A 24,328-nucleotide genomic window follows, 5' to 3' on the forward strand; every position below is an offset into this window, starting at 1 on the left:
TCACTCCCTGTCCCCCGCAGCGCAACTCGCCTGCTTTCCCTCCTTCAGACCTCCTTGCCACGCATGCCAGACCTTGACAAGTCTGCCCCTCCAGCCCGGCTCCTGTCCTTATACATTGGCTCACAGGTCTCCGGGGGAAACCCAGCAGATAGCTGTGCCCAGCAGGATCTCTGGATGACGGATTTCAGCGGGCAAAGAGCTGTGCTAAGAAATGGCCCTGACTCTTCCATGTTGCAAAAGAAACTTTCCCTTTCTGTGTTTCCTCTCCTCACGTTGTTGCCTGACAACACCTTATCGCAGCCCTTAGCTTTAAGACTCAGGTAGTTCAGCATAGCTGAGTTTGAAGTGTGTAGGGTTGCTTAAAGCCTTCACTGCAAAGTGAGAAAACATCTTGAAGTTACTTTGAGTTCAGGTTGTTCCCTGAAATCTTTTGTACGACTGAAAAGTAAACCAGTGGGAAGTTCAAACAAATTGTCGTTACAACCTGCTATGCCACCTTCAGATATAATTTGGAGCTCCTTTTAAGGTATGAGGGACTAAAGAGAAGAAATCAGGACACTCATTTCCTAGTTCTTGTAAGAGCTGCCCTTGAGAAAGAGAGCCCAGAAGCAACACTGGAAATGGGGCACGAAAGCATCTTCTGCCCTGGGGTTGTGCTTGGGTATAAAGTGGGTAGGCAAGAATGTATAGCTGTTTACATCCTGGCATGCATGTTCACGCTGATGTCCTTTCTCCTGAAAAAAACATGAATAAGTAGGTGAGAGAAGATGGAGCCAAACTCATTCTGTTAAATCCGTTCCTCTCCTCCTGCTCCAACTGAAGTTGGATCACGTCCAGATTTGAACTTCCAAACTTTGGCAGCTCTTTCTGGAGGTTACACTGAACTTTGACCAGCTTGAACTTAAATGTTTGAATCTGAATCCACTTTCTTTCCTCACCCTCTCCCTCTTTACACACAGAACAACAACTGGGTAACACATACATTATAGTTATGCTTCTTTAGTCTTAGGCAGATAAGAACAAACCAGGTTTCAAACGACCCTGCCTAAGGTCAGGGACATTCAATCAAGTTTTACTGAACTCAGATAAATGGGATCAAAGATGCCGAAATAACAGGATAAAATGGATTAGCTCTGAAGCATCTGCAGCTGCAAACACGGGTGGGAAGAAAGAACAGTAGCTCTGCCAGGTGTGTGAAGCTCTTCCTTCTGGCTGCTTCAGATAAGGACACTGTTTGCCACTGAACTGAACCAGCTACCCTGTGCCTTCCGACTGTGGTACTGGAAGGAGACTTGCAGGAGTCTCCTGCTTACTCCTTATTTTTTCCCTTCATCTTGCCATTACCTGGTCATTTAATCTGACACTTCCTGCACTTGCCGTCACAGGTCAGTTCCACTGAAGGCAGAAATGAATGCCAGGAGAATATTATAAGTAGCACAGAGTTTCACCTCTCCATAAAAGAAAGCATTTTGGGGGCCATACCTGGACTTCTGGAAAGGTGCTTAGATGACTATGGTGAACCTGTGTGTCTACCATAACTACATAGCTACTGTAACTTCAAATGAGTGCAGTCATGGCCAATCCATGGCTTCAGGATGCCAGACCCTCACTCCCTATACAGTCAATTAAGAGATATCTCATATTCAGGCCACCTGCTATAGCTTTAACAGGAAGTGTTTCACCTCCTCCTCCCTGAATTGCTCATTAATCCCTGGAACATAGATGTCAATGATGGCAACTCAGTCTGCTGTGTGTGACTGAATAGACAATGGATCTGTGACAAGTACACAATCAACGCAGAAGTATATATAAAATGTCAAAAACCACTGAGAAATATCCTGTACTCATGCTTGAAAGACTTTGAATCAGAAGATCCTGCACAGCTGTTCACCTCATGAGAACTTGTGAATCTTCTCTTTCCAACAAGATAACATTGCTTTTTCTAGCCCTGTGGTGCTGTAAGAAAAAGACCATCCAGTGATGCAGGAAGGAGCCTGGTATGCTTTTGGCACTGTGCAGGTATAACCCAAAGGCAAAGGCAGTTTTCAAGTAGAATGACTGAACTGGGAGAGGTTCAAAATGTTGTGGGTAACCTCCAGGGAGGTGAAGCAGCAATGGTTGAATAACAACACAAGAGGCAGCTGGGTGCTCCTATGTGTAGATACCTGACTTTTAGGGAAGCCTTCCTATGGAGGAGAGGAACTTATGGACATTGCAGCCAACAGGAATTGAGGACATGCTTTCAGTAAAATGGCATTGGCAGTTTTTTTCTCCCCCCCCAAATGAGGGCTACTTTGCTATTCAACATTAACCTAAAATCTGTAATGTTTTTGGTAATCCCTGCTATGGGTAGTGCTTAAATAGTAAACTTAGAGACAGCAGTGTAAAACACAAAGGTAGGAAGGGAGAAAGTATTATTTATCCAGATGTGCAGAATGTGTTTCTTTGCCATAGCCTTGAAAGCAGCTTCTACAAGCTGGCAATGTTCAGTAGTTGGAAAACAATATAACTAATCCAGACATGTTCAGCATGTAGAATTACAGAATCCCTCAGCCTTGGCCTTTCCTTATGAGCAACAGGAGTGAGATTCATTTTTTCCCCAAAGAAAAATAAAGCCTGTAAGTTAGAATCCAGGCTAGGTATCATGTCTGCTTCAAACAGTTTCTCTCTTTTGAGGTTGGGGAGAAAAGAAATCATTTCACCGTGTCAAAAATGCAGAAACTGTGTTGTTGCATGGAAGCTTTGCAAGAGCAAAGCCAAAATCTGAGCTCTTAATTTCTTTTTTCTCCGTTATTATTAATTTTTCTCTGAACTTCAGCCAAACTGCCAATTTGAAACTCATATAATGGCTTAGTGTATGGAAATTCAAATAAAATTAGTGCTCTCAGGAAATAAACAAATAATGTGAAATAATAGAAGACAGTTGAGTTAGATGGCCTAAAATTTTCTATTAGTAAAAAAATCACAACAAGATCTATAGTACAGTAACAAAAATTATCATAAATATATAATCTCAGAAATACTTTTTCATATATATATACACACATCTCCCCACTATCCCTCCTACTGCTTTTCTTCCTCTTTTCTCCCTAATAAATTTATTGGGAGCTGATATATGTCATTATCATTTTCTTCTCCCAGAATAAAGTTTACAAGAAGTTCACTAATACTCCCTTTGGCTTTTGGGGGTAAAAAAAAAAAAAATCTAAGTACAAAACGCCAGGCTTTTCCCACATTTTTAAATGCTTTATATTCCTGCATTCTGACACAGATGAAATCTACAAGACAGTTCAAACAAGTGGGCTGCTATCCTCTCTCTGTTTCTATGGAAATGAGTGTCAGACCAGTTAAAACAAAGCACATGCTTTACAGTAATCACTATATGGCAATTATTTAAAATAACATAGCACATTTTTACCGATTCAACCTCTATTTCTATGGATACACAACTGAAAATAGTGGTAGAGAAGCCTCTCTTGTATTTTTTCAATTCTAACTGTGTTTTGGATGGTATAAGTTCTCACGGAGTGCTACAGTTTTTCAGTTCTAACAAGATCTTCAAGTGTGCAGTAATTTGAACTTGAGAGGACCAATTCTGCAAGCCATAGTTAGGAAATATTCCCGTGCATGTAAGCAGAAGTTTGAATGAATACAGAGTACAGTACTTCACCCAGTAGGTTTAGAAGGAGGAGCAATTTTTGCCATTTTCTGCCATTTTTTTACTCACTTCAGAGAGAGCAAAGTTAGGTAACAAGTTTTGTGGTCATAAACTGCTTCCTGCATAGTCAGCTCTTGGGTGAAGTAATTATAACATCATAAAGAACCTGACCACTTCACAAAAAAGAAGTAAGGTGTAACACATGAAGTTTGTAAAACCAATCTCCTCCTGTTTCATTCCATCTGAATGAAATGTCATTCCAGCTTCCTCACCACATGCAGCAGAAAGGTCACCACTCCTCATTCTCCTGAACGCTGCCAGTCTTACTGGCACCTCTCCTGTACACAGATTATTTTTTCTAGCAGTACACCTGGGCACTTGTATAGGCATGCAGTAAGAGGCATGCCCCGTCTCACAGAGCTTACTCCTGGAAACAAAAGAAAAAAGACCTAAGGTGGCGGAAGAACAAACGCACCAAGAGAAAGGTCCTGGCTTTGTTGTTCTTGCCTTCTTAAAGCACTTAAGTCATCCCTGGTCTCTTCCTGACATGAATCTTCAAAGATGGACTGGAAAAGATTATGTGTCTTGCCTCTCAGTTTAGGAAGGACATTAGGACAGAGCTGCTGGGTGGACCACAGTCTTGGAAATCAGCCTGTTTACTTGTGAAAGTGCATTATTATGGGTCTATGAGCCTGCCTTGTGGCTGGTTGTTGTCACTGTTTCTCCTTTAATATGTATTTAGGCTAAGATTTTCCAAAATGACTAATGATTTTGTGCACTTGAAATTCAAGACAGCAGCTTTTTAAAGCCACAGAATCAATGTCAAAACACTAAAAAAGCAGTGGCTTTTCCAAAAGCCTTGGAAAATTGGGCCTCAAGATCTCTCAAGTTAGGTATGCAAAGGCATGCAAAACTGGTAGTGTTTCAGAAAAGAGTAGCCTGTATCAATATCTAATCAGTGAGAGTTAATAGTTTTGAGATCCAGACCTCACATTAATTCAACCCAAGCACCCCAAAATTAGAAGCAAGTAACAAAATTTGAAAATAATATTGTATTGTTTCTAAGTGCTTGCTTTTCCTTTCAGGAACATAAGGGTTCCATGACAAATTCGGAAGAGATGCTCAGTGACTATGTTAAACTAACTGAGGCTTGATGGTGGTTGAAGATTATTCCATGAATAGAAAGTGGGAGGGATTTCAGTACACATGGAATATACCCGTTTTCCCCCTCTGGATGTAACTATCCCATAGTGCCAAAGGTCCTGTTCTGTACACTGAGCTAAAGGGTTTATTCAGTTTATCTCAAGTAGGTACCATAGCTGCTTTCAGCTTGTACCTCCTCTAGCTCTTGCCAGTCTGCTCACTGACCTTCCTGCTCTTCTGTCCTCTTCCCTTCTTTTCTATCTTTCCATCCATCTTCAGCATCTGGGCAAGCAGCCTGATTCCCAACTCATACTGTGCTCTGGCTCAAAACCCTGGTGCTAATGCACGTTCATACTGCTGACGCCGCAGGCGAGTTAGGTCCTTTGATATCGATAGGGCTCTGGTGTAATGGTGGGGAAGATAAACTGTCATTAGTCAGGTTTTAAAATGCACTCCTTTAGCTATTCAGAGAAGTGCTGCTCCAGCTGAAATAACTAAGAGACTGGAGGAGGAGGAGGGGTGATTTTGTTTTTCAGCATCAAGAGCAAAAAAAGTTGTGGTTTTACTAAATTGCTGTAACTGCTCATGCCAGAGCGGCATTGGCATTGCAGGGCAGTTTCACTAGGGTTATTGCCTCAGCCCAGCCTACCCACTCAGTTCCTGAGTCCATACACCATTCTTGTGCATCACCCAGACCCCTTGTTTCTAAACTTCTGCAATTCAAGCTCTGCATGTCTGTATCTCCAAGTGTGTGAGCTGGCTCCGGGTGGATTGGAGCGAGGATGGCGGGAATATGGGGCAGAGGGCATTTGGACACGTGATGCCGAATAAATGATAGTGTTGGCTGTGTTGGGAATACTACCTTCTTGTGAGGCTGTGTTGAGGAAGCAGTCCTGACACTTAGCCCATCTCTTGGCAGCATCTATCCTCTCTCCCTCTGTGATCCCATACCTCAGGTGTCAAAGGCTGGAAAGTGGAAAGATCTGATAAACAGCTGTATCTCACACAGAAACTTCAACTTTGGGGAAAAACTGAAGGACGCTTTTCTGTGAAATAATTCCATAAACCATGAAAGAACATTGAGAACAGTGATTTAAAGATGTGATTTTTCATGAAATTCAGTCCTTCTGAATGCTTTCTATAATTAATTTATACATCAAAGGAAAAAATTATGATAAGAAAGTACTGCATTCCCTACATGCTCCGGACCACAGTTAATGTGGAGTAGGGGATCACAGATCACCTACAGCCATTAAGCAATTACCAGCACTGAGAGCAGTAGTGGTGCAGTGGTACTGTAACTGGCAGGGGCTCCACTAAACCAAACATCAGTGGTTTTAAAGGTCAAGTCTGGTCTGGGATTAGCATGGGCTGTATAGATCTGTTTAGGTACAGGTCTATCAGCAGCCCTACTCATAGGCATAGTTGCTCATCTGTAGCGTGAGGTTGCAGGCCAGGAGACCAGGCTGAGTTTGGTAAGGGTCACCAGGGCGTGGTTAGGGAATGATGTAAATTCCTATCAATGGACTTAAGCTTGAGAGCTGGCATAGCAAGTATTGCTGAGCTATAGCTAAAGGCTAGAGATATGGGCTGGGTAAGCAGGACAGGAGTGTTTACGGCTGAAATCAGAAGATAGACCTTGATGAAGCTATTGGGTAAGAAGTGGCCTAATCTGCCAAAACAGATCTTGTCTTCAGGATTGCATGAGTGAGGATCCTAGAGTGAGGAATAACGTTCAAGTTTGGGAGGCAAAAGCAAATTAGGCAGGACTGCAGGGCAGGGGCTTGTTACTTTAGATACTGTTCAAGCCAGTAAAGGCTTCAGAGGTCAGATTACGGCTGATGCAGGAAAGGGTCACTTGGCTCGATTAGTTTTCTAACTGGAACTGTTTGTTGAACAAGGGCAAAAGCTAAGGTTCATGTGAGGGACTGGGAATTATTGTTCAGACTTGAAAATGCCAAAGAGGCAATGTGTATCTTGGATATGATTATATGTTCTTCTGGCAAGAATCACAGAAGTATATTTCAGTTTACCGAAAACTGGGCAGCTCAGAAATTAATACTTGACTCATCCACTGCTTACATCTGTTAAACATGTAGGCACAACAGATCAGATGAACTTTGTCTGAGCTTGGTGTCTCATTCTTTGATTGGGCCTCCATGAATGGAGCTTGCCAAAAAACAGACTTGGGGGAGGAAAACTGTCATAGGTATAATAGAGAAAGAAAAGGACATAGGCTTCAATGTACACTATGGCAAGAACGTGGAAGTAATCTGGCTTGAAGTGAAACTAACAGTCTTCCTCACCATCCTCATTAAAGCCTACGACAGCTACTTGGGCAGCAAGGAGACAAAGTAATTGAATTTAAAGTTGAAATTAAAATAATTTTCGCTAGCATTTTGCAGTAATATTTTTATACTAGATATTCTATGAAATATGGTGTGATGATAGTGATCAGGCTTGTAAGTCTGACAACTATGACTTTTACCTGGAAGATACCAGTATGGGTGCTTTGAGCCTTTTAAAAGCCGTGTTAATTTTTTTTTTGCTAGTTCTGCTAGCTCTAGCCTTCCTTTTCATGCCCTTAGAAACAAAACAACTCCCTCTTGAGAATGTTATTTACTTTCCATATTATGTGCCCTCCAATTTCTGGAATTGCAAATGTATTTGTATATATGCATAGCTTCAATTAATTGTCAAGAAAACTGTAAGGTTGAAACAAAGGATTCCCATCATCCAAAACAACCGATCAATACTGTTTTTATGGAAGAATTGAACAGTGTGTGCCTTTGCATACAATTTGCTATACTATGGTGAATCCCAAATGAAACTGCTATCAAAACAAGCAGAAAAAATAGTTGAAATCTACTGAGTTAAAATTTAAGTATTTCTGGAAATATGAATAATTAGCAGAGTTTGGAGTGTGATGTAACTGGCAGCATTAAGATGCTTTTTAGCCTCCGTCTTAGTTACTTTTAAAAAGCCCTTGTACCTAGTATCTAGCAATTTGTATTTTCACATTTCTCCCCCCCCAGTCTCATGTACTCCTTTTATTTTACCCTTTTCTGCCTTCTAACTTCACCTTATTTTATTTTACTCCACCATCTGTTCTCAAAATACCGCAGCATATCCCATGAACTTTAAAAAAATTTGTCCATCCTAAATCTTAGAATGGCTGCTAATGTTGCCCTCTTCTGGATCACTTTTTTTTAACAGTATTTTGTTAAAAAAACAGTTTTAACAAAAACTCATGTCAGGAAAAACAGGAAAATATTAATATTGCTTTTAATTATTACTTGTAAATAGGAGAAATAATTCACTTTGCATAGTTCTCTAACTCAATTTTAATTTTTTCTTACTGACATAATATAACAATCTTCTGTATCTTCCACTACTGTTTCAACTGTTGGCATTTCATATCTAACAGTTTATTGGAATTAGACTTTTTCCATTCCTCCTTATCACCATGCTTCTCCTGGAATAACTCTTGCTGAAAGCAAAATCTCTGGTTTCAATTTAAGTCTAAAGAACAATATATTTGGTCACCTTGAGTAGCGTGTTTAATAGGCTGACAGGCAACCAGTACCCTTGTATAGCATCTCACTATTTGTTTGTAATGGTTAGTGTTTATATAAGACATTTTAACCAGACAGATTTAAAAATGTAATGGAAACATGGCCTGTTAATTGGAAAGCAGTCTATGTCTATTGCTTTTGCAGATGACAATCATTTTACCTTTTCTCTAATATCTGAAGTTCTCTCCTCTCCCTGCTTCCTGGCACCCTCTGCTTTCCCCTTCCACTCCCAAGTTTGTGTCTCCTTGGTTCAGGACTGCATGGGACTGCCGTCCTGTGAAACTGTGATGCCAGTGGAGACAACAACCTGCTTGGCCTTGCAAGCAGCAACGGATGAGAGGCTGTTGCAGGGTGCTGGAGATCTGCTTTTGCAGTCCCGCTGCTCCAGGAGCTTTCAGCCCTCAGTGGTGCCAGTCCCGACTGTGTGGCTGCACTTCAAGGGAGGCGCCTGAAGCATCCTGAGAGAGAAGTGGGAGGAAAGAAAAGGTGTGATAACTGTTCTTAACTCCTTTCATCAGCTTGGGCACCGACTGCTCTGACACCAACTGCGCACCCACAACACGCAAAGGGTAGTCCACGCTTTTATGCACGCAGAGGTACCCAGCGCCTTTGCTTTTCGCCCCGGGGACTGCATGCCCCGCTGGGAGGGCAGCTCTCCGGCAAGCGATAACCCCACGCACGGGGCAGTTTCGGGCAAGGAAGTGCCAGCTGAAATGCGTGACAGGGACAGGTCCATCAGCAGAAACGAGCGGCCAAGTGCCCGCGGCTGCCTCGCGAAACTCCGCCCGCGCCACCGGAGGGGCATTTCGGAGCGGGGGCCTTTTCCACCAGGAAAGCCCCCAGGGGGAGGCCGGGGGAGCCCGCGGGGCAGTGGGCTCCGTGCGAGCCGCAAAGCAGCCGGGGCAGAGGCGGGAGGAGCAGCGAGGCCGGGAAACCTCACGGAGACAGATCGGTCCCGGGGCGGGCGGGGGCTGGAGAGGCCGCCCTCGCGTGCTGCAGCCGGGCCTCGGCTCCTCGGGGCGGGAGAGGCGCGGCCCCGCTGCTGCCAGCCGGCAGCTCTCGCTCGGGGCCCGGGTCCAGCTCACCCCTCCCCGGGCAGGGCGCACCACCGCCCCCCCCGCCGCCGGCAGCGGGGCCGCGGCTGGGGGAGGCCGTTGCCGCCGCCGCCGCTTCCTGCCGGGGCGCGGCGCCGCCGCCAGGGCCGCTTCCGGGACGGCCCTCGCGGGGCGGCGGCAGCAGCGCCATGGCGGTGAAGCGCCGCGGCGTGCCCGCGGCCGGCCCGCCGGCGGCCAAGCGAGCCTGTGGCGAGGAGGAGGAGTTCAACGGCGCCCGCTTCAAGGCGCTGCTGCGGGACCCCGCCACCGCCGGGAAGGGTGAGGGGCCGGGCCGGGCCGGGCCGGGCCGGGGCGGGGCGGGGGGCGGCCGGCGGGCCGGGCGGTGCTCGGCCCTGCCGGTGCCCGGCGGGGCGGGTGCGATCGTGAGGAAAAAGCGTGCTCCGCCGGCGCAGCGGGGGCTGGAGCGGCTCGCCGCGGAGCCCGCAGACGTCTTCTGTCCTCAGAGCGACGTTGCCGGGCTGGCGGTGAAGATGACTGCTGTTACGGTACCGAGGGCACGTGCCGCTCCCGTCCGGCGTGGGCCCGCCGCAGAGCGCGGGCGGCAGAGCCGGCGTGTCCCGGCCCTGGGGGCGGCTCGTAGCCTGTCACAGGCGAGGCGCTGGCTCCTGGGGTGAAACTCTCGCATTGCAGGTCTGGAGACCTTCGTTTCCATTGCTGAGGCGCTGCCATCACCTGGAGTATATGATGTCGTGGAGGGATACGTAAAAATTTCCATGGAGTGTGCTGAAATATTCAAACTTCTGGATGGAGAAAGGAAGCCTGAAAGTGAAGTAAGTTGGCCGTGGGTTTTCTAGGTTAATGACTGGCAGCAGGCATCGCGGCTGGGAGAGGAACCGCTGAATAAATTCTTTGTGGCGTAAATAACTGATAATTTGGCACTGTGATAACACAGTGGCAGAAGCACTGATCGAGTGGGAAATCTCCTTTTCAGTGCAGAGATGTTCCTGGATTTAATGATAGGCACAACCAGTAGTCCTGCCAAAATCAATCTGTTAAGGTTCTTTAAATGTTATCAAAGGACGATTTATGAAATGAGGAGGTCAACAGAAGCAGTTAAGCAAACAAAAGAAAAAAAGTCCAGTGAAAGTACCTTTTAGATTACTAGACATCTCCCTGATACATCAGTATTTCTAGGAAGCCACTGGTAAAGTTGACCTCATTTTTCCCATCTGGGCTGGACACAATTTTTCCTCATCAGAATGTGATGAATGAACTAAAGAATTGAAAACCTCTTTTCACTGTGAATACTGGGGCAGTGTTATTAACTTAAATCTGCTTACAATGTAAAATTGGATACTGTTGTTTAACCTCCACTTGTTGGTCTTTGCCATTTTTCTCAGTGTAATGATGACCTGTGTCGTGTTCAATGACATGCTTTCTTCAAGGTCCTTTTACTAATAGAGGCTAATGCTTGTAATGAATGCAGTCCCAGTGCTGTGTGGACTCTGGATTTGTCTAGAAGGAGTTAATTGCAAGACTGGAGCAGCTCAGATGGTTTTCTCCAGCACGTTTCATTGTGCACTTACTAGCAGTTGTCTCATAAAGCATTGGTTCATTAGCCCTAGGCCTTGGCCTCCAGCTTGAAAAGGGCCTTCAAGATCCATCAGCCTGTGCTGAGATTTGCACTGCAGTTGGTGTTTTGCATCCCCAGAAGTGGCTGTTGTGCATACGCAGATAAATCATGCATATGCATGTAGGTCTCAATTCATGGGTGAGGAAGGACCCTTTTTTACATTCAGTTTATTTGTCCAGGATTGTACAGGCCTTCAGTCAGCATGTTGGCTTGGGCTTCCATCAGGGGTTGTTCCTCCCTACTATGGAATTTCATGAGTTTAGCAACTGAAAAAAAGAGGAGTCAGCTGACCTCCTGTGGTTCTCTGGTCTTTCATATAGTATCTGTATAGGGACTTCCTTGAAAATTCACACTCTCAGAACTAATCCCTTAGAAGAGGAAGCATTAATTTGGGAGAGAATTCAGAAGTTAGCTTCACCTTCATGAGTGGAAGCTCTGCTCTTGTGGTGGGGTTACTCTTTTTTTAATGGTGTTTGTTACTGTTTGCTCAGCTAATAATTTCAAGCCGTACTTGATATTGGCAGATATTAAAACATTTCTGTATCTTACAGATGCTGTTAATCTTTCAAGCTCTAGAAGCCATTTTACTGAGGACAGCTAGTGACCTCTCCCATTTTTCTGTTGTGGGAATGAACATAGTTAAAAAGTTGATTCATTCCTACATGAGATTGGTCTATGCTGCTTTGTATTCTGAAAATCACAGGTAAGTCTCCTCTGTGCTGTTGTGGAGAATCTCTTGTCAGTTGCTCTTGAGGGGCTGTCTGGATTTTGCGTGCGTACAAGACGTTGCAAAATTCAGCTTGACCGACTGCTAATAATCCACCTTTATTTAATGATACTGTTCCACATTTCATAAAATAATTGCACGTAGAAGTCTTTGCAAGGTGGACGCTCTGCTATAATACACAGTGTAATGCTATATGATGCTTTGCCAAGGCTGTAGTTTTCATTGGTTGTGCCTGTCCTAGTGAGAGGTAAAGTGGATAGTATCTTGAGTCCCGTTATTTTAATGCTGCTTCTTTTGTGAAGTGAAGTGTACTGTCTGGATCAGGGAGGAACAGGCTTTCTTGTAGTTCACAGAGGCTGAGCAGTCTGTCTTGTGATGGCAAAAAGAGCTGCTCTTGTTTTATTTCTCTGTATTTTTTGTAGTCAGATTTCCATGTTTATAATATATTTTTTTCTTTCAGACTGGCTTTTCCTCTGTAACTTTTCCTGTCTCTTAAATCTGAGGCCTTTTTAGGCCAATTGAAGCACTCGCGTGTTATCTAGTCAAGTCTAAACAACAACTTCTCATGCTCTGTGGACAGAGTGAGAGAAGTTCCAAGTGCCAGAGACATTTAAATACAAACCTGGGAGGAAGAGGAAGGAAGAATAAAAAACAGAGACTGCAGATGGCTTGTCCAAGGCCAATGACTTGTCTTTCAGTCTTTGGACAGGAGAGAATTAGAAAATCATTTTCTGCTTTCCAGTTCATGGACACAACCACGCTTCCTGCACCACTCAGTTTATATTATTGCAACAAGCATTTTAACTGTACATAGAATCCCAAATACAGGTGCATAGGTGGTATATTGTAAACAAAGTTCGAAACTATGCAAGATCTGCATTTCTTATTAAGCATTTAAAGAGTACAGCTTTTGGAGAAATCCTTCTAGAACCTGTGTAGAGGAGGCTGCAGATTTCTGATGGTATTCTGATGGTATATGCTCTGCTTTTTCTGTGCTACCTCTTTGATGTGCAAAGGGATTTTTATCATGGTGGTATGTCTACATGGGATCTCTGCTTTAATCATATGGCCTTCTTGCAGATTGTCCATGAATGAAACATGATGGCCAGATTCCAAAACCCCTAATGGGAATAGCCCCTAGTGGCTATTCAGATGATGGAGGTCTGCAGACTTGTACCTGATGGCCCTGTCATGTTCCCATTGAAATAAATGGCAAACTCCTATGAATTTAGGAGTTCTTAAATTTTGGCACTTTCTTCCTTTATAAAGTGAATATCCAGCCTCTCATTACAGCTTAATTTTTGGGAAGAATATAATCAGTCATTCCCTTTTCCCTTCTTCCCTCTACAGTTCTTCCCAGTTGCCTTTATCACTGCCTAAAATAATGGTTTTGGTTGTTTTAACTTCCCTTCTATTTTCTCAGGCAAATTTTCCCAGTGGTCAGTGAGCAAGAAGCAAAACTGAGTGTAGATCTTGGGATTTAGTTCATGACAAGACCATGCAGCATACTTAAACTGAAGAAAATCTCTGTCATTCAGCTAAAACACAAAAAATGCAGTCTTACTTCAGCCTACACTGTGTGTGTCCTTAACTTCAGCATCAGCTGTAGCTCCTGTGGACCTGCTTGTGGCCGTAAAGTGCAAAAGTGTTTGCAGGACTGGGGGGCTCTGTCCAAGAAATATGCTTGTAGAAATACATGACCAAAGTTCTTTGTGAATAGCAGAATAACATTCGTGTTTGGCCTAAATCCGTATTGTGATTGTCATTAAAATGGTTGGTTACATACTCAACTAAAGCTCCCATCAACTGCAGCAAGAGCTTTGCATGACCAGGGATACTTTCCTAATGGCTGTCTTGGTTGCTTGTGTTGGGACTAACTCAGAACTGCTTCCTGCCTGAAACTCCTGAAGGCTTGGGTGGATGTTGGAGGCGGAGTGGATAATTTCTTTTACAGGAAAAAGGTCTTTAAATTTTAATTTCTTGATTTGGTGGTTTGTATAACTGTCACCCTGGAAATAACCTGCAAGTTTTCCTCTGCATTTTGTTTTAGGATGAGCCGAGTGTGCCTTACCCTGTTATCAGCAATGGTGGCTCAGGGGCCAGATTCAGCAAGGGATGTGTATAGCCATTTTGATTTCAATAATAAGTTTCTGCCTGGATTATTGAAAAAAAGATGCAAGAAGGTAAATTAAGCTGCTGTGTGCCATGAAATGCTACACCATGGCTCCATCAGTTTTCTTCTGCCAAGTATTTAGAACTAAGCTGTTGCTAATGTCTCTTTGCTGTATTTTTGTCTGCAAGACTTTACCTCTTCCTTGCTGTCCTATGTCAGGCTGAAATGCTTCTTGATTGTTTCTAACTGGCAGCAGAACTGATCTATGGGGCAAGAGCTTCCCAGCTACTTACATAGGAAATCTCCAGGGAATGTTTCTGAGTATCTGCAATAGTAGGAGAGCTGGCCTGTACCCTTGAGGTATAGCTTGCTTTGTTTTCCATCCTGTGCTGGTCTTTCTCGTCTTGTCAGGGTGCAGAGCTCCTCAGGATAACCTTGTTTTTACACTGCTTTGTAGAATTTACTGCAAAACATTGAAGTGCCTTGTCTGTTTCTAATAAGCTGTGGTGAAATATAAATGTTTTTTTTTTCCTATGGGCTACCCTTTTAATGTCTAAAATGGAGTGAAAGTGATGGTAAACTTCTGAAGACTATACAGTGATGTGTTTGGGAAGAGCTCAGTCTTTTTTCCAATGCAAGGATTGCAGTTTGGTCCCACTGAAATAAATGGAGGTTGGAGCTTCTGCATTTTTAATGGACAGAGGATTTTGCCCAGTACTAGTACAGTCAAAGTAATTGCATTTGAAAATATAACCAAGAGTTTTAAACAACCTCTTAGTGGAAATCCTTAAAGACGATATGCGAGTAAGTAGAAAAAGTCACTCCTGTTTTTCCAAAAGGAACTTTATTTCTTGTTTCCTCTCTGTTTGCTAAAAATAATCAGGGTTGACCTTAACCAGGGTTTTAGAACAAGAATATTTATATGTCATTCCAAATAGAAGTGTATAATAAATCCAGTATTATTTTCAATGCTGAGACATTGTTTCTAGTTTTTAAAGATGACTTGCAGAATGAATGTGTACATTTGTGTTGGGTTTGTGCCACCTGTGGTGACAAATGAGGCTGTTTAAAGCAATCAAGTAGAAGGCAAAAAACGAAACACACACCTTTTTCCCTGAATCCACCTTTTACAATTTCAGGAATGTCAAATTTCATGGGTTTTGACCTTGCTGCAGAAGTTTTCTTTAGGAGTACCTGCACCTCTTAAATTTAAATGCTTGAATGTAGTCTTTTCACCACAAGCTTATTAGATTTGCAAGTAAGGTACAAGGAAGAAGGTTTCCAAAAACGGATTGAAGGTCTTACTGTTGCTCAGTTATCAGTGAAGTTATTATGTCACAACTGGCTATCAGAGGTGATTTTTTAATACGAAAATATCAGGCCCAAAGCTTACAGCAAAATCTCATTTTTTTCTCTTTATTTCTTCTTTCAACACTTTCATGAGTCACTTCTGCCTTATATTTAGCCTACTTGGTATCTTCTTTCAGGCATTTTTACATGCAACTTAATTTTGCACAGTAAGTTTCAAAAAATTATAAATCGCAGAGGGACTTTACTAGGGAATGTAGTAATAGGATGAGGGGTAGTGGTTTTAAACTGAAAGAGGGTAGATTTAGATTCGATATTAGGAAGAAATTCTTTACTGTGAAGGTGGTGAGACACTGGAACAGGTTGCCCAGAGAAGAAGTTGTGGATGCCCCCCTGCTTAGAAGCATTCAAGGCCAGGTTGGATGAGGCTTTCAGCAACCTGGTCTTGTGGAAGGTGTCCCTGCCCATGGCAGGGGGGGTTGAAGTAGATGATCTTTAACATCCCTTCCAACCCAAACCATTCTATGATTCTGTATTCATATCCTATGATCCTTTTCCAGGCAAAGCTTTCACTACTTCCACTGTGCCTGAATTTGTAGTTTTATAACATACTAGCCCCTTTTTTAAAGGCTTTTTGTTTTTTAGCCTAAGTCACATGACCCGGGTGGCTCCATGAGCAGCTGTGATAGCTGAGACATGTCTGTAATGCCCTGCAGCTCAAAGATGGCAATGAGCAGCAAGAGTCCCCAAGACTGGTGCTGCTCTGGAAGCCTGTATAGTAAGAAATTGTGCAGCACTACTGCCATTACCATTCTTGAGTATTTTTGTGAATTGACCAGTATACGAAGTGGTGCAGAAGTGAGGATGTTCAGTGATGTTTGTGCAGGGTTTGGCATAAAACTACTGTTAACATTTTCTTTTTTTTTTTTTTTTAAATTTATGGCGTATTTTGTATACTGAGAATTGAAAAATATGTGAACTAGGACACCTCCCTTTTCGATGTTAACTTTAACAGACTGGGATCTGCTTAACACAAGAAGTTTTTCAAATTAATATACTGTGGATATGTTGTATGTAAATGTATGTGTATGGCTATGTGCAACATGTTTATAGAAGTTGTTTAATTTACCTCTTTATAGTACTTACAAGGGTAATCAATTGTTGCGGTATTAATTTTGCAGTTGTGTACAATCTGTATGCTAACAGTGCCTTTTATCTTTTTTAGGGGAGACCTGATGTCCGTATGGCCTATATTCAGTTTGCTCTCTCCTTTTTAATTGCTGGTGACAATGCAATCTTGACACGGGTGCTGGAATTAAAAGGTACTTCACAATTGCTTGTATTTTATTTTTTTTTTTTTAAGGCAGAGTCTTTTATAGGTGATAATAAATATGAGCTAATTCAAAATGTGAACCAGTTAAACAGCACTAATAAGGCACAAAATACATATTTTTAATCGTATTACCTGAAAAGCTTTAAACTACTTCAGTATTCTAGTGAGTGCCTCTTCTGCTTGAGAATAATATTTGCTGTCTGCAAAAACTTTGCAGAAATAGAAAGCCCTTGATGACACAGATGTAAAAAAAGGTAAATGTAATATAACTTTGAGGTCATAGAGTCAGTAAGCAGAAAACAACTTCATGGCCTCCAGCCTTGCTCATAACGCAGTAACAGTGGATATGTTGCATTAAGATTTTTTTTTAAAGTGTTAAAGACTGTGTGTACTTCAGTTTCCTTTCTATCCTCATGTAGGACAACAGTTGTGTACTCCATCAGACTGCTTTTTGTCAATGATTCAGGAGACCAGTGTAATGTCCTTTGCATCCTTTATGGAGGCATTACATGGGAGTGCAGTCGAGGAGTATGTTACACCCATGTCTCTTAGGGAATGGGGTCAAACTGACCTGATGGAAGAAGAGGATCCAGAAAGTTGAATCTTACATACACTTAGTTAATACTTGATCCCTTACATGCTGAAGTTGATGTGAAACTTCTGTTGACTTTAGTGATTCGAAATCTACTGCTAATGTTTCTCAAGTTGTGAATTATGACCCTTGGTAAAGTTACGAAAGAATTCAGAGGAGATCTAGAAATACTCTAAAAAAAAAAAAGTAGTAATTTGCTGACAGCAATTAATTTCTTCTATGGTGAGGGAGTGAGAACAGGCCATAGTTATTTACTTCTATTGTTCACGCTACCCTGGTGGCTGCTGATTTCCTTTAATTGCTCACAGTTGTTCAGTTCTTTCAGGACAGGGAGTGGCAGTGCACACATAGACACAGTCAGCACAGCTAGCTTTCATTCCCCTGTAAGATACTGAAGTTCTTTATAAGGTTCTGAAGTTCTCTCTGTTTGGGATGCAGAGGTGAACCAAAAGATGCTGCATGTGGTTGAAGATGTAACCTCCAAACATTTGAGAATCTCTCAGTGAAACAACTGTGAGTCCTTCAATGGAAAGGACAGGCATTTACTCAACTTTAAATACTGCATAGCACATTGGGGCTGGAAAGATATCTGAAGTTGACAGATGCTCTTGCAATAAGTGTTAATAACGAAGTTGGCAAATTAGCCAGTTTTGATGAGAGTAGGTTTGGCAGCATTACTTGTTCATCACTGTGGTTACAGACACATCCTCCTTCTGAACTCTGATTGCGGCCTTTTGGTTCATCCTTAAATATAACAGTAAGGTAAATAATATGACATTGAAGAGAAATGGGTATTAATTCCCTGAAGCATTTTAGTATGAAAATAGCTTTCACATTTTCACTTAACATTTGAAATGTCTTCTTAGATTTCATTCCAGATATTCTTCGCTCTGAAATAAAGGAAGACAAAGTTTCTACTGTCAATCTTCTACTTTCCACACTGAGAACTAAGGTATGATATACCCTTGAAACTGTGTTGTTTTCTATTTTCTTTGCTGCTGGAGACAGTTTTGCAGTAATTTCTCATAAAATGTACCACTCTTTAAGATGTTGGCACTGTGGTGCTGCTTCTGAAAGTTTGTCAGTGTGTCCATTACTGATAATATTTGTTGGAGATTAATAGCTTGGCCATATTAGTGTTTCAGGACTGAAGCTTCTTATGCTTTTTCAATGCCCACTTTCAAGTCATTGCAATAGCTTGTATGTGGATGCTAATGTCAGCTCATCTCTAGTGTGCGGTGTCCAACACATTCTGATTGTTTCATGGGTTGCGATTGCATCAGTGCCAAGCCTGAAGGTCACAAGAACTGGAATCTTTTTTGTGCTTCCAGTAACAGTAAGATTGGTCCTTCAATTAATGTGTCTCATGCTGAAATGGGGAAGTCAGCTTGATTTGAGTAGGTTTGTTAGCTCTGAGCCAGGTAATGATGTACAATCTTCTTTCCAGGAGAAAAAGGATTTTGTGTGTTTTTAGTATGGGGACTGTGGTGTGAAATGGGTTTCTAGGAGCTATCTGGTTGTAGTTGAAGGGTGGTACCCTTCAACGGTGAACTGGTACTGTTCCCCAACCAGTCTTGGCAGGGCTCCGTTGAGGCCACATCCTGTGGTCCTGGTTAGCTGGTCTTTGGACTTGCTTACTGTTAGGATGGCAAGGTTTCTGCTGCAGGAGATAAATTCAGTCAAAGGTATTTCTTGGCGAGGTAGAGGAAAAGGGAAGTCTTATAAAATTGTCTTCCCAAGATCAGAGAATTTTTTGTGAAAAAGAAAGTGTACATTCCACCTGCTACCAGAAAGTAGTTGGAGAGGTAAGTCTGCTCCCCTTCGAAGTGGTTTTTTTTCTGTTTCTTTCATAACAGACAGAAATAACCTTGTGATATAGTAGGGCTGAGAGAGAAAACTTGAAAGCGGGAATTGCTGAAAGGTGTGAGAGTTGGTTTAGTCTCGACTGCCTTTCCTGTGCTTTGTTGTTCCTTAGCTTCTGAGCATGGCTGTGCCTCTTTCACTGTGATGCACCAGCTTGTTGCTGCTGTGGGTAGAGCACCTGCATGAGAGATTTATTCTAGTTCTATAAAAAAGTTTTTAAAAATATTTTTAGTTCTAGTATCTATGATTTTTGAATCTCTGTTTTGAATTATTGTAGCAATGTTGCACAAGCTGTTTTATGACCAATTGAGAGAATGAAGAAAAAATAGTTTTTTTCTACTTAAAAATAGTAGAAAAAATTTAGAGTATAACCATAAGAGCCTGCCTCAGACTCAGGCTTTTCACAACTGTCAATTTAAAGCCAAAAATATTCTTTCATTTTTCTGGTGCAATAACCTTGGAAAGTGAAGAAAAAGAAAGATAGCATTTAAGTGTAAAATAAACCTCCTTGAAACTTTGTTTTCTAAATGAAGCTTTTCCCATGTGGGAATCATACATCATGTACTGTTACGTTACTGATGAAACCTAACACACTGTATGACTCCTTCAGTTTAGCAAAGAGAGTGAGAATTAAAAAAATGTGGACAGGAAAACATAGTAGGAGAATTTTTGAGAACTTCCTCCATTGTGTTTTCACTTCTATTCAAACTTTATTTGTAGCAGGTTCTACCGTCTCTACCAGCAGGTTTCCATGATCCTAAGTCTGTGGCTGTGCTACTCTAAATACGTTCTGTGCTCTTTAGCTGAACTTGAAAGTCTGTCCTGTCCAGCATGTGCAGTGTTTGCAGAAGTTGGTGTAGAGCCCTATGGCTTCAACCATGTCAAGATGGGATCAGGAGCATGTGAAAGAAGTGTTAACAGGACAGGCAGAACCTTTTATCTGCTGTAGTGAGTAGAGCGAGCTCTGTGTGTACTAGAAGAATGAACTGTGTTGCTAATTTGCCATTATTTTGTGATAACTTGCAATAAATAGAAAAGTTGTTTCTTTGATTTTTTTTTTCCTCATTGTTTTCAGGTGGTTCAAAATAAAAATATCACCAAAACCCAGAAGGTCCGCTTTTTTACTGCAGAAGTGTTGATTCACATTGCTTCACTTTACCGGTGGAATGGGATTACTGATGTCAGCCCTGGGGATTTAAAGGTCTGGTAATTTATTTCTTTGTAACTCCTAGTCCTTGTCCTGCTTTTCCCACTCCCCACCCTCCCCACCGCTTGCAGCCCACAGGTTTTGAAATAGCTTCCAGTTACTCTAGCCTTGGTTACTCTAGCCTTGATGAGCTCAAGAAGAGGGATCTGCTGAGGCTACTTAAAAAGAAGCCCTGACTTTCTGCTGCTTCTCACTGCTTGAGGAGGATGGTTTGTTTCCCTGTACTGTATTCTGTTTCCTGGACACATTTGTGTGTCTACAGGAGAATGTATCAGGAGCAATGTTCTTACCACGTGCCTCATTCTTGTCCTACACACTGATCTGATATGAGAGCTAAACTCCCAAGATGGTTGCCAGCCTTTTCAGCTTACATTGTTTGAGAGGTTGGCAGGGTTTCTGAGGGTTGAGCTGTTATTGATTCTATTGGTCCATGAAATCACATTCCTAAAGTCATAGATGAGGCAAGGATCAGGGCCGCAGCTGGTGGGTGTATGTTAGTGCTGCAGATGTTTTGTCATCATCTCCTCATAAATAGTTTACAATTTTGCTTTTTTACTTTTGATCACGTAATCTCTTTTTTCCCTTCTTTCACTGTGGTAATATCTAAGACGTGGCTGTAAGCCCAATGCAAAGCAGTAGTAAGACTTCTATGCTTCCACTGGGGTTTTGGCTGCAGACTTTTCAGCTTTGTGTTGATTAACGCTTGATCTTTAGAAGCCCAACCATTCTTCCTCAAAACTTCTAACACTGAACAACTGACTTCTTATACTTTCTCTACTGGATGTTTATGCCTATGCCATTCCAATCCTGATATACTGTAAACACCTTTTGGAGGAGATCTATTTTTAGTAGGTGTCTGCTTGGAGCTATGCAAATCTATGACCCTATTCATAAACATGCATTTCAGTTTTGAGTAATTTTAAATTCTTACTATTCCATGCAGTCCTTGTGAGTCATATGGTTTGTGATTTCCCAACTGCAATTGTCAAGAGACTTCTCATTCGTAGGCATCTTGAGTTGTGCTGGGTAATGGAATCTGGGTTTACTTTTTTTTCTCCTGCTTGACATGGATGTTTGGTCACTTCTTCCATTTTGTGTGGTGACTGTAATTGCATTGATGCCCCACCTTTCCCTGAAGCGTTGGCATATTCAGTGCATTGTTAGCTATCCATCTTTCTTGCCGTGTATTAAAGTGGTTCCATCTTTTGCCAAATTGGCCCAAAAACATACACATGCTTGTTTCACATGCTTTATGCTGAAGGCTTCAGTGATTTTTTTTTTTTTTATCTTTTTTTTGGTCTTTCTGAACTTCCTCGTAGTGAACCTGGCCTACATAGCTGAAAGTTGGTTATATCAGATTAAATATTAGATCCTTGACTTCAGAGTCCTAGGATGGCCTTGCCCACTTTATGTAAGTTTTATATCACTACTTTTCTTTAGCTTGATTTTCCTCTATCTTTTTCTGTCTGTCTTCTTAGCCAATGCCCTAAGTCAGTAATGCCCTGCAAATAGTACGTATGTACCTAGATTTGGGAGGTTTGCTTTCCTTGAAACAAAAAGTATTGTAATAATTAATGTATTTAATACAGAAACTGAAACTTATTTTGTTAATCTGAACAAAAGCGAAATTGTCTTTTAGCATTCCTGTAAAAGGAGCTTTGTAAAATTTAGAGTGAGATTAATATAAGATTTTCTTCTGTGATACCAAAAATCGTATGCTTTTTTTACTCCTTTTTGATTTTTATAGGTGATTCAAGGTTCTGAAGAGGTGGGAAAGATGATGGTACGGGAACTTGTTCATAACTTCTTAATGGACCTCTGCTGCTCTCTGAAACATGGCATAACTTTCTATGATCCAAGTCTTGGAACTTCTGGCAAGTAAGTCACTGGACAGCTGAGACTGTATGTGAACTTTGTGCTAGGAACAAGAGACCTCACTGGTTATCTTGTCTGCCCTTCCAGGCCTTTGCAAGTAACTTTACTGAATTCTGCTTCCATGTCTCTTTCATCCATGGCAGACGAAAAGAAATACATTGGCTTTCTTGTTTTTGTTTTTAACTTCCCAAGATCAAACTATTGGATCTCCTTACACCTCAGTATGCTAGAGTAGAGTGCTCTGCCCTATTCAAAGGGGCTTTGGCAATGGTCATGTTTCTCTGAGCCATGTCTGTGTATACAAAGTCTCTTGTTGCAAGGTGTGATTTTGGACCATAGATTTATTTTTTTTTATGTGATGATAAAGCATCAAAACTGCAGTGTTAACTAGATGGTGGTAAAATACCTAGTCTAATTTACATTTTATAGAACTAGACATGGTTTATCCCAGATTTTGGCAAAATGCCAACATTGATTTCAATAGTGTCAGAATTTGGCCTGCAACACCTAGTCTGGAAGCACCTATTTGCCCTCCTGTTTCCATTTGCTAACTAGTTAAAAATATGTGTTCAGTAAGATTATGACTGATAAACTGAGACTCTTGTAATTCCATAGAGGGGTTCTCATTGGTTGGGTTTATGCTTCATCACATTAGCTGGGCAAAGAAGGTGCTAGATTGTAGTAGCAGGTACTAATACTGCATGGTGCTAGAGCAGGTTGTTTCTTGCTTTAAGCAAAATTTTAACTGGTATTCATCTGGTATCCGTGGTATTCTCACTTTGTTTAGGGACATACAGAAGAAAACTTAAAAAAATAAGGGGGGGGGTGGGGGTGGACTGAAAGACCACAGAAAATGCTTCCAAGTTTAAGTTTTAATTCTACATTTTTAGATTTGTGAAGTTTGGTTAGAATATTTCTGAAACCAGAACATATTTCTGGTTTTAATTAAAAGTAATTACTGTTTGTCATATGGAAAACCTGGAAGTGAGTTCAGTTCTTACTTTTCTGAATATAAATTCAGAAATTATGGCAGCAGTGTGAGAGGTCTTGCCTTGAATTTACCCCAGCAACGGTTAGAGGAGTTGCAGAGTTAGCATCACATGTGAAGTATCAAAATAAGGATTTCTTTTTTAAAGTATTTTTTTGTCTTCAACAGGGGAGGAAATGTGGTGCTTCTGCGCTTTCTGCTTGGTTTAAAAACTGCAACAGAAGATGAAATGGTTGCTGATCTCATGGTGAATATTCTTAAAGTATGCCCAGATTTGTTGAACAGATACTTTAAGGAGACCCGGTATTCCTTTGTTCCTAGACTGAAGTCTGCTTGGATGGACAATATGAAGCTCCTCAAAAAGGTAAGAGTATGAATGATGCACACCACCTTTCCACAGAAGTATGCAATCCAAATACTCCTTTTTTTCCTCCAAAAATTGAAGTAGTTTTGTTCAACAGTAGTGCAGAATTACACAAAACCATAGTAGGAAAGATGGTAAAGTCAAACATTCCCGACCTACAGAAAAGTTACCAAGCCAAGGAACTTGGTAGTAGATTGGTAAGCCTGCCTTTGATTGCTGTTATTACAGAAAGATATAATGCCATTCCTATGTAAAATTTGTTACAATTTGAGTACTGTGCAGTACAGAGCCCAGCCAGCCTGTGATGCGGCCATGTTAGGTATATACTAACTCTGAATTCATTAATTTAGTCGAGATCTTCCTAATGACAAGGAACAAGATTTTGCTGATTTCAGAGGAAATAAGCTGAGGATCATGGAGTGGGATTTTTTGATTTTGTTTCAGAAGCAGCAGTTCTGTATCAGAGGAAACTCACTTGTCTGAAGATGTATTGTGTTCACAGCTGTAAATGCACAGTTGTGATGGGTTGACCCTGGCTGGACGCCAGGTGCCCACCAAAGCCGTTCTATCACTCCCGCATCTTCAGCTGGACAGGGGAGAGAAAAATATAACAAAAAGCTTGCGGGTCAAGATAAGGACAGGAGAGATCATTCACTAATTACCATCACGGGCAAAACAGACTCAGCTTAGGGAAAATTAGCTCACTTTTTATTACAAATCAGCCAGAGTAAGGTAAATGAGAAATAAAACGAAATCTCAGAACACCTTCCCTCCACCCCTCCCTTCTTCCCGGGCACAACTTCACTCCCGGATTTCTCCACCAAGCCCCCCCAGCGGCACAAGGGGGACAGGGATGGGGTTTACGGTCATCACATGTTATTTTCTGCCGCTTCA

The 24,328-nt window shown here is 41.9% G+C and overlaps 1 protein-coding gene and 1 long non-coding RNA gene across 2 annotated transcripts in view; one reads left to right on the forward strand and one right to left on the reverse strand.

The window, feature by feature from the left end:
- Positions 1-3,225: 3,225 nt before the first annotated feature.
- LOC138685672 (uncharacterized) lies at positions 3,226-9,451 on the reverse strand. Its single transcript, XR_011325034.1, has 2 exons — positions 8,537-9,451; positions 3,226-5,767 (listed from the first exon to the last, which is right to left on the reverse strand). It is a non-coding gene; the product is annotated as an uncharacterized lncRNA (long non-coding RNA).
- Positions 9,452-9,587: 136 nt separating this feature from the next.
- The window catches only part of URB1 (URB1 ribosome biogenesis homolog), a 58,195-nt gene continuing 43,454 nt past the window's right edge, over positions 9,588-24,328 (forward strand). Inside the window, exons 1-9 of the mRNA XM_069785246.1 lie at positions 9,588-9,749; positions 10,122-10,261; positions 11,616-11,767; positions 13,842-13,974; positions 16,438-16,534; positions 18,004-18,089; positions 20,076-20,201; positions 21,955-22,085; positions 23,239-23,434. Of these exons, the coding sequence (XP_069641347.1) occupies positions 9,620-9,749; positions 10,122-10,261; positions 11,616-11,767; positions 13,842-13,974; positions 16,438-16,534; positions 18,004-18,089; positions 20,076-20,201; positions 21,955-22,085; positions 23,239-23,434 (1,191 nt within the window). The 5' untranslated portion in view covers positions 9,588-9,619. The remainder of the gene's footprint in view (positions 9,750-10,121; positions 10,262-11,615; positions 11,768-13,841; positions 13,975-16,437; positions 16,535-18,003; positions 18,090-20,075; positions 20,202-21,954; positions 22,086-23,238; positions 23,435-24,328) is intronic.

This window comes from Haliaeetus albicilla, chromosome 6, assembly GCF_947461875.1.
Source record: "Haliaeetus albicilla chromosome 6, bHalAlb1.1, whole genome shotgun sequence".
NCBI lineage: Eukaryota > Metazoa > Chordata > Aves > Accipitriformes > Accipitridae > Haliaeetus > Haliaeetus albicilla.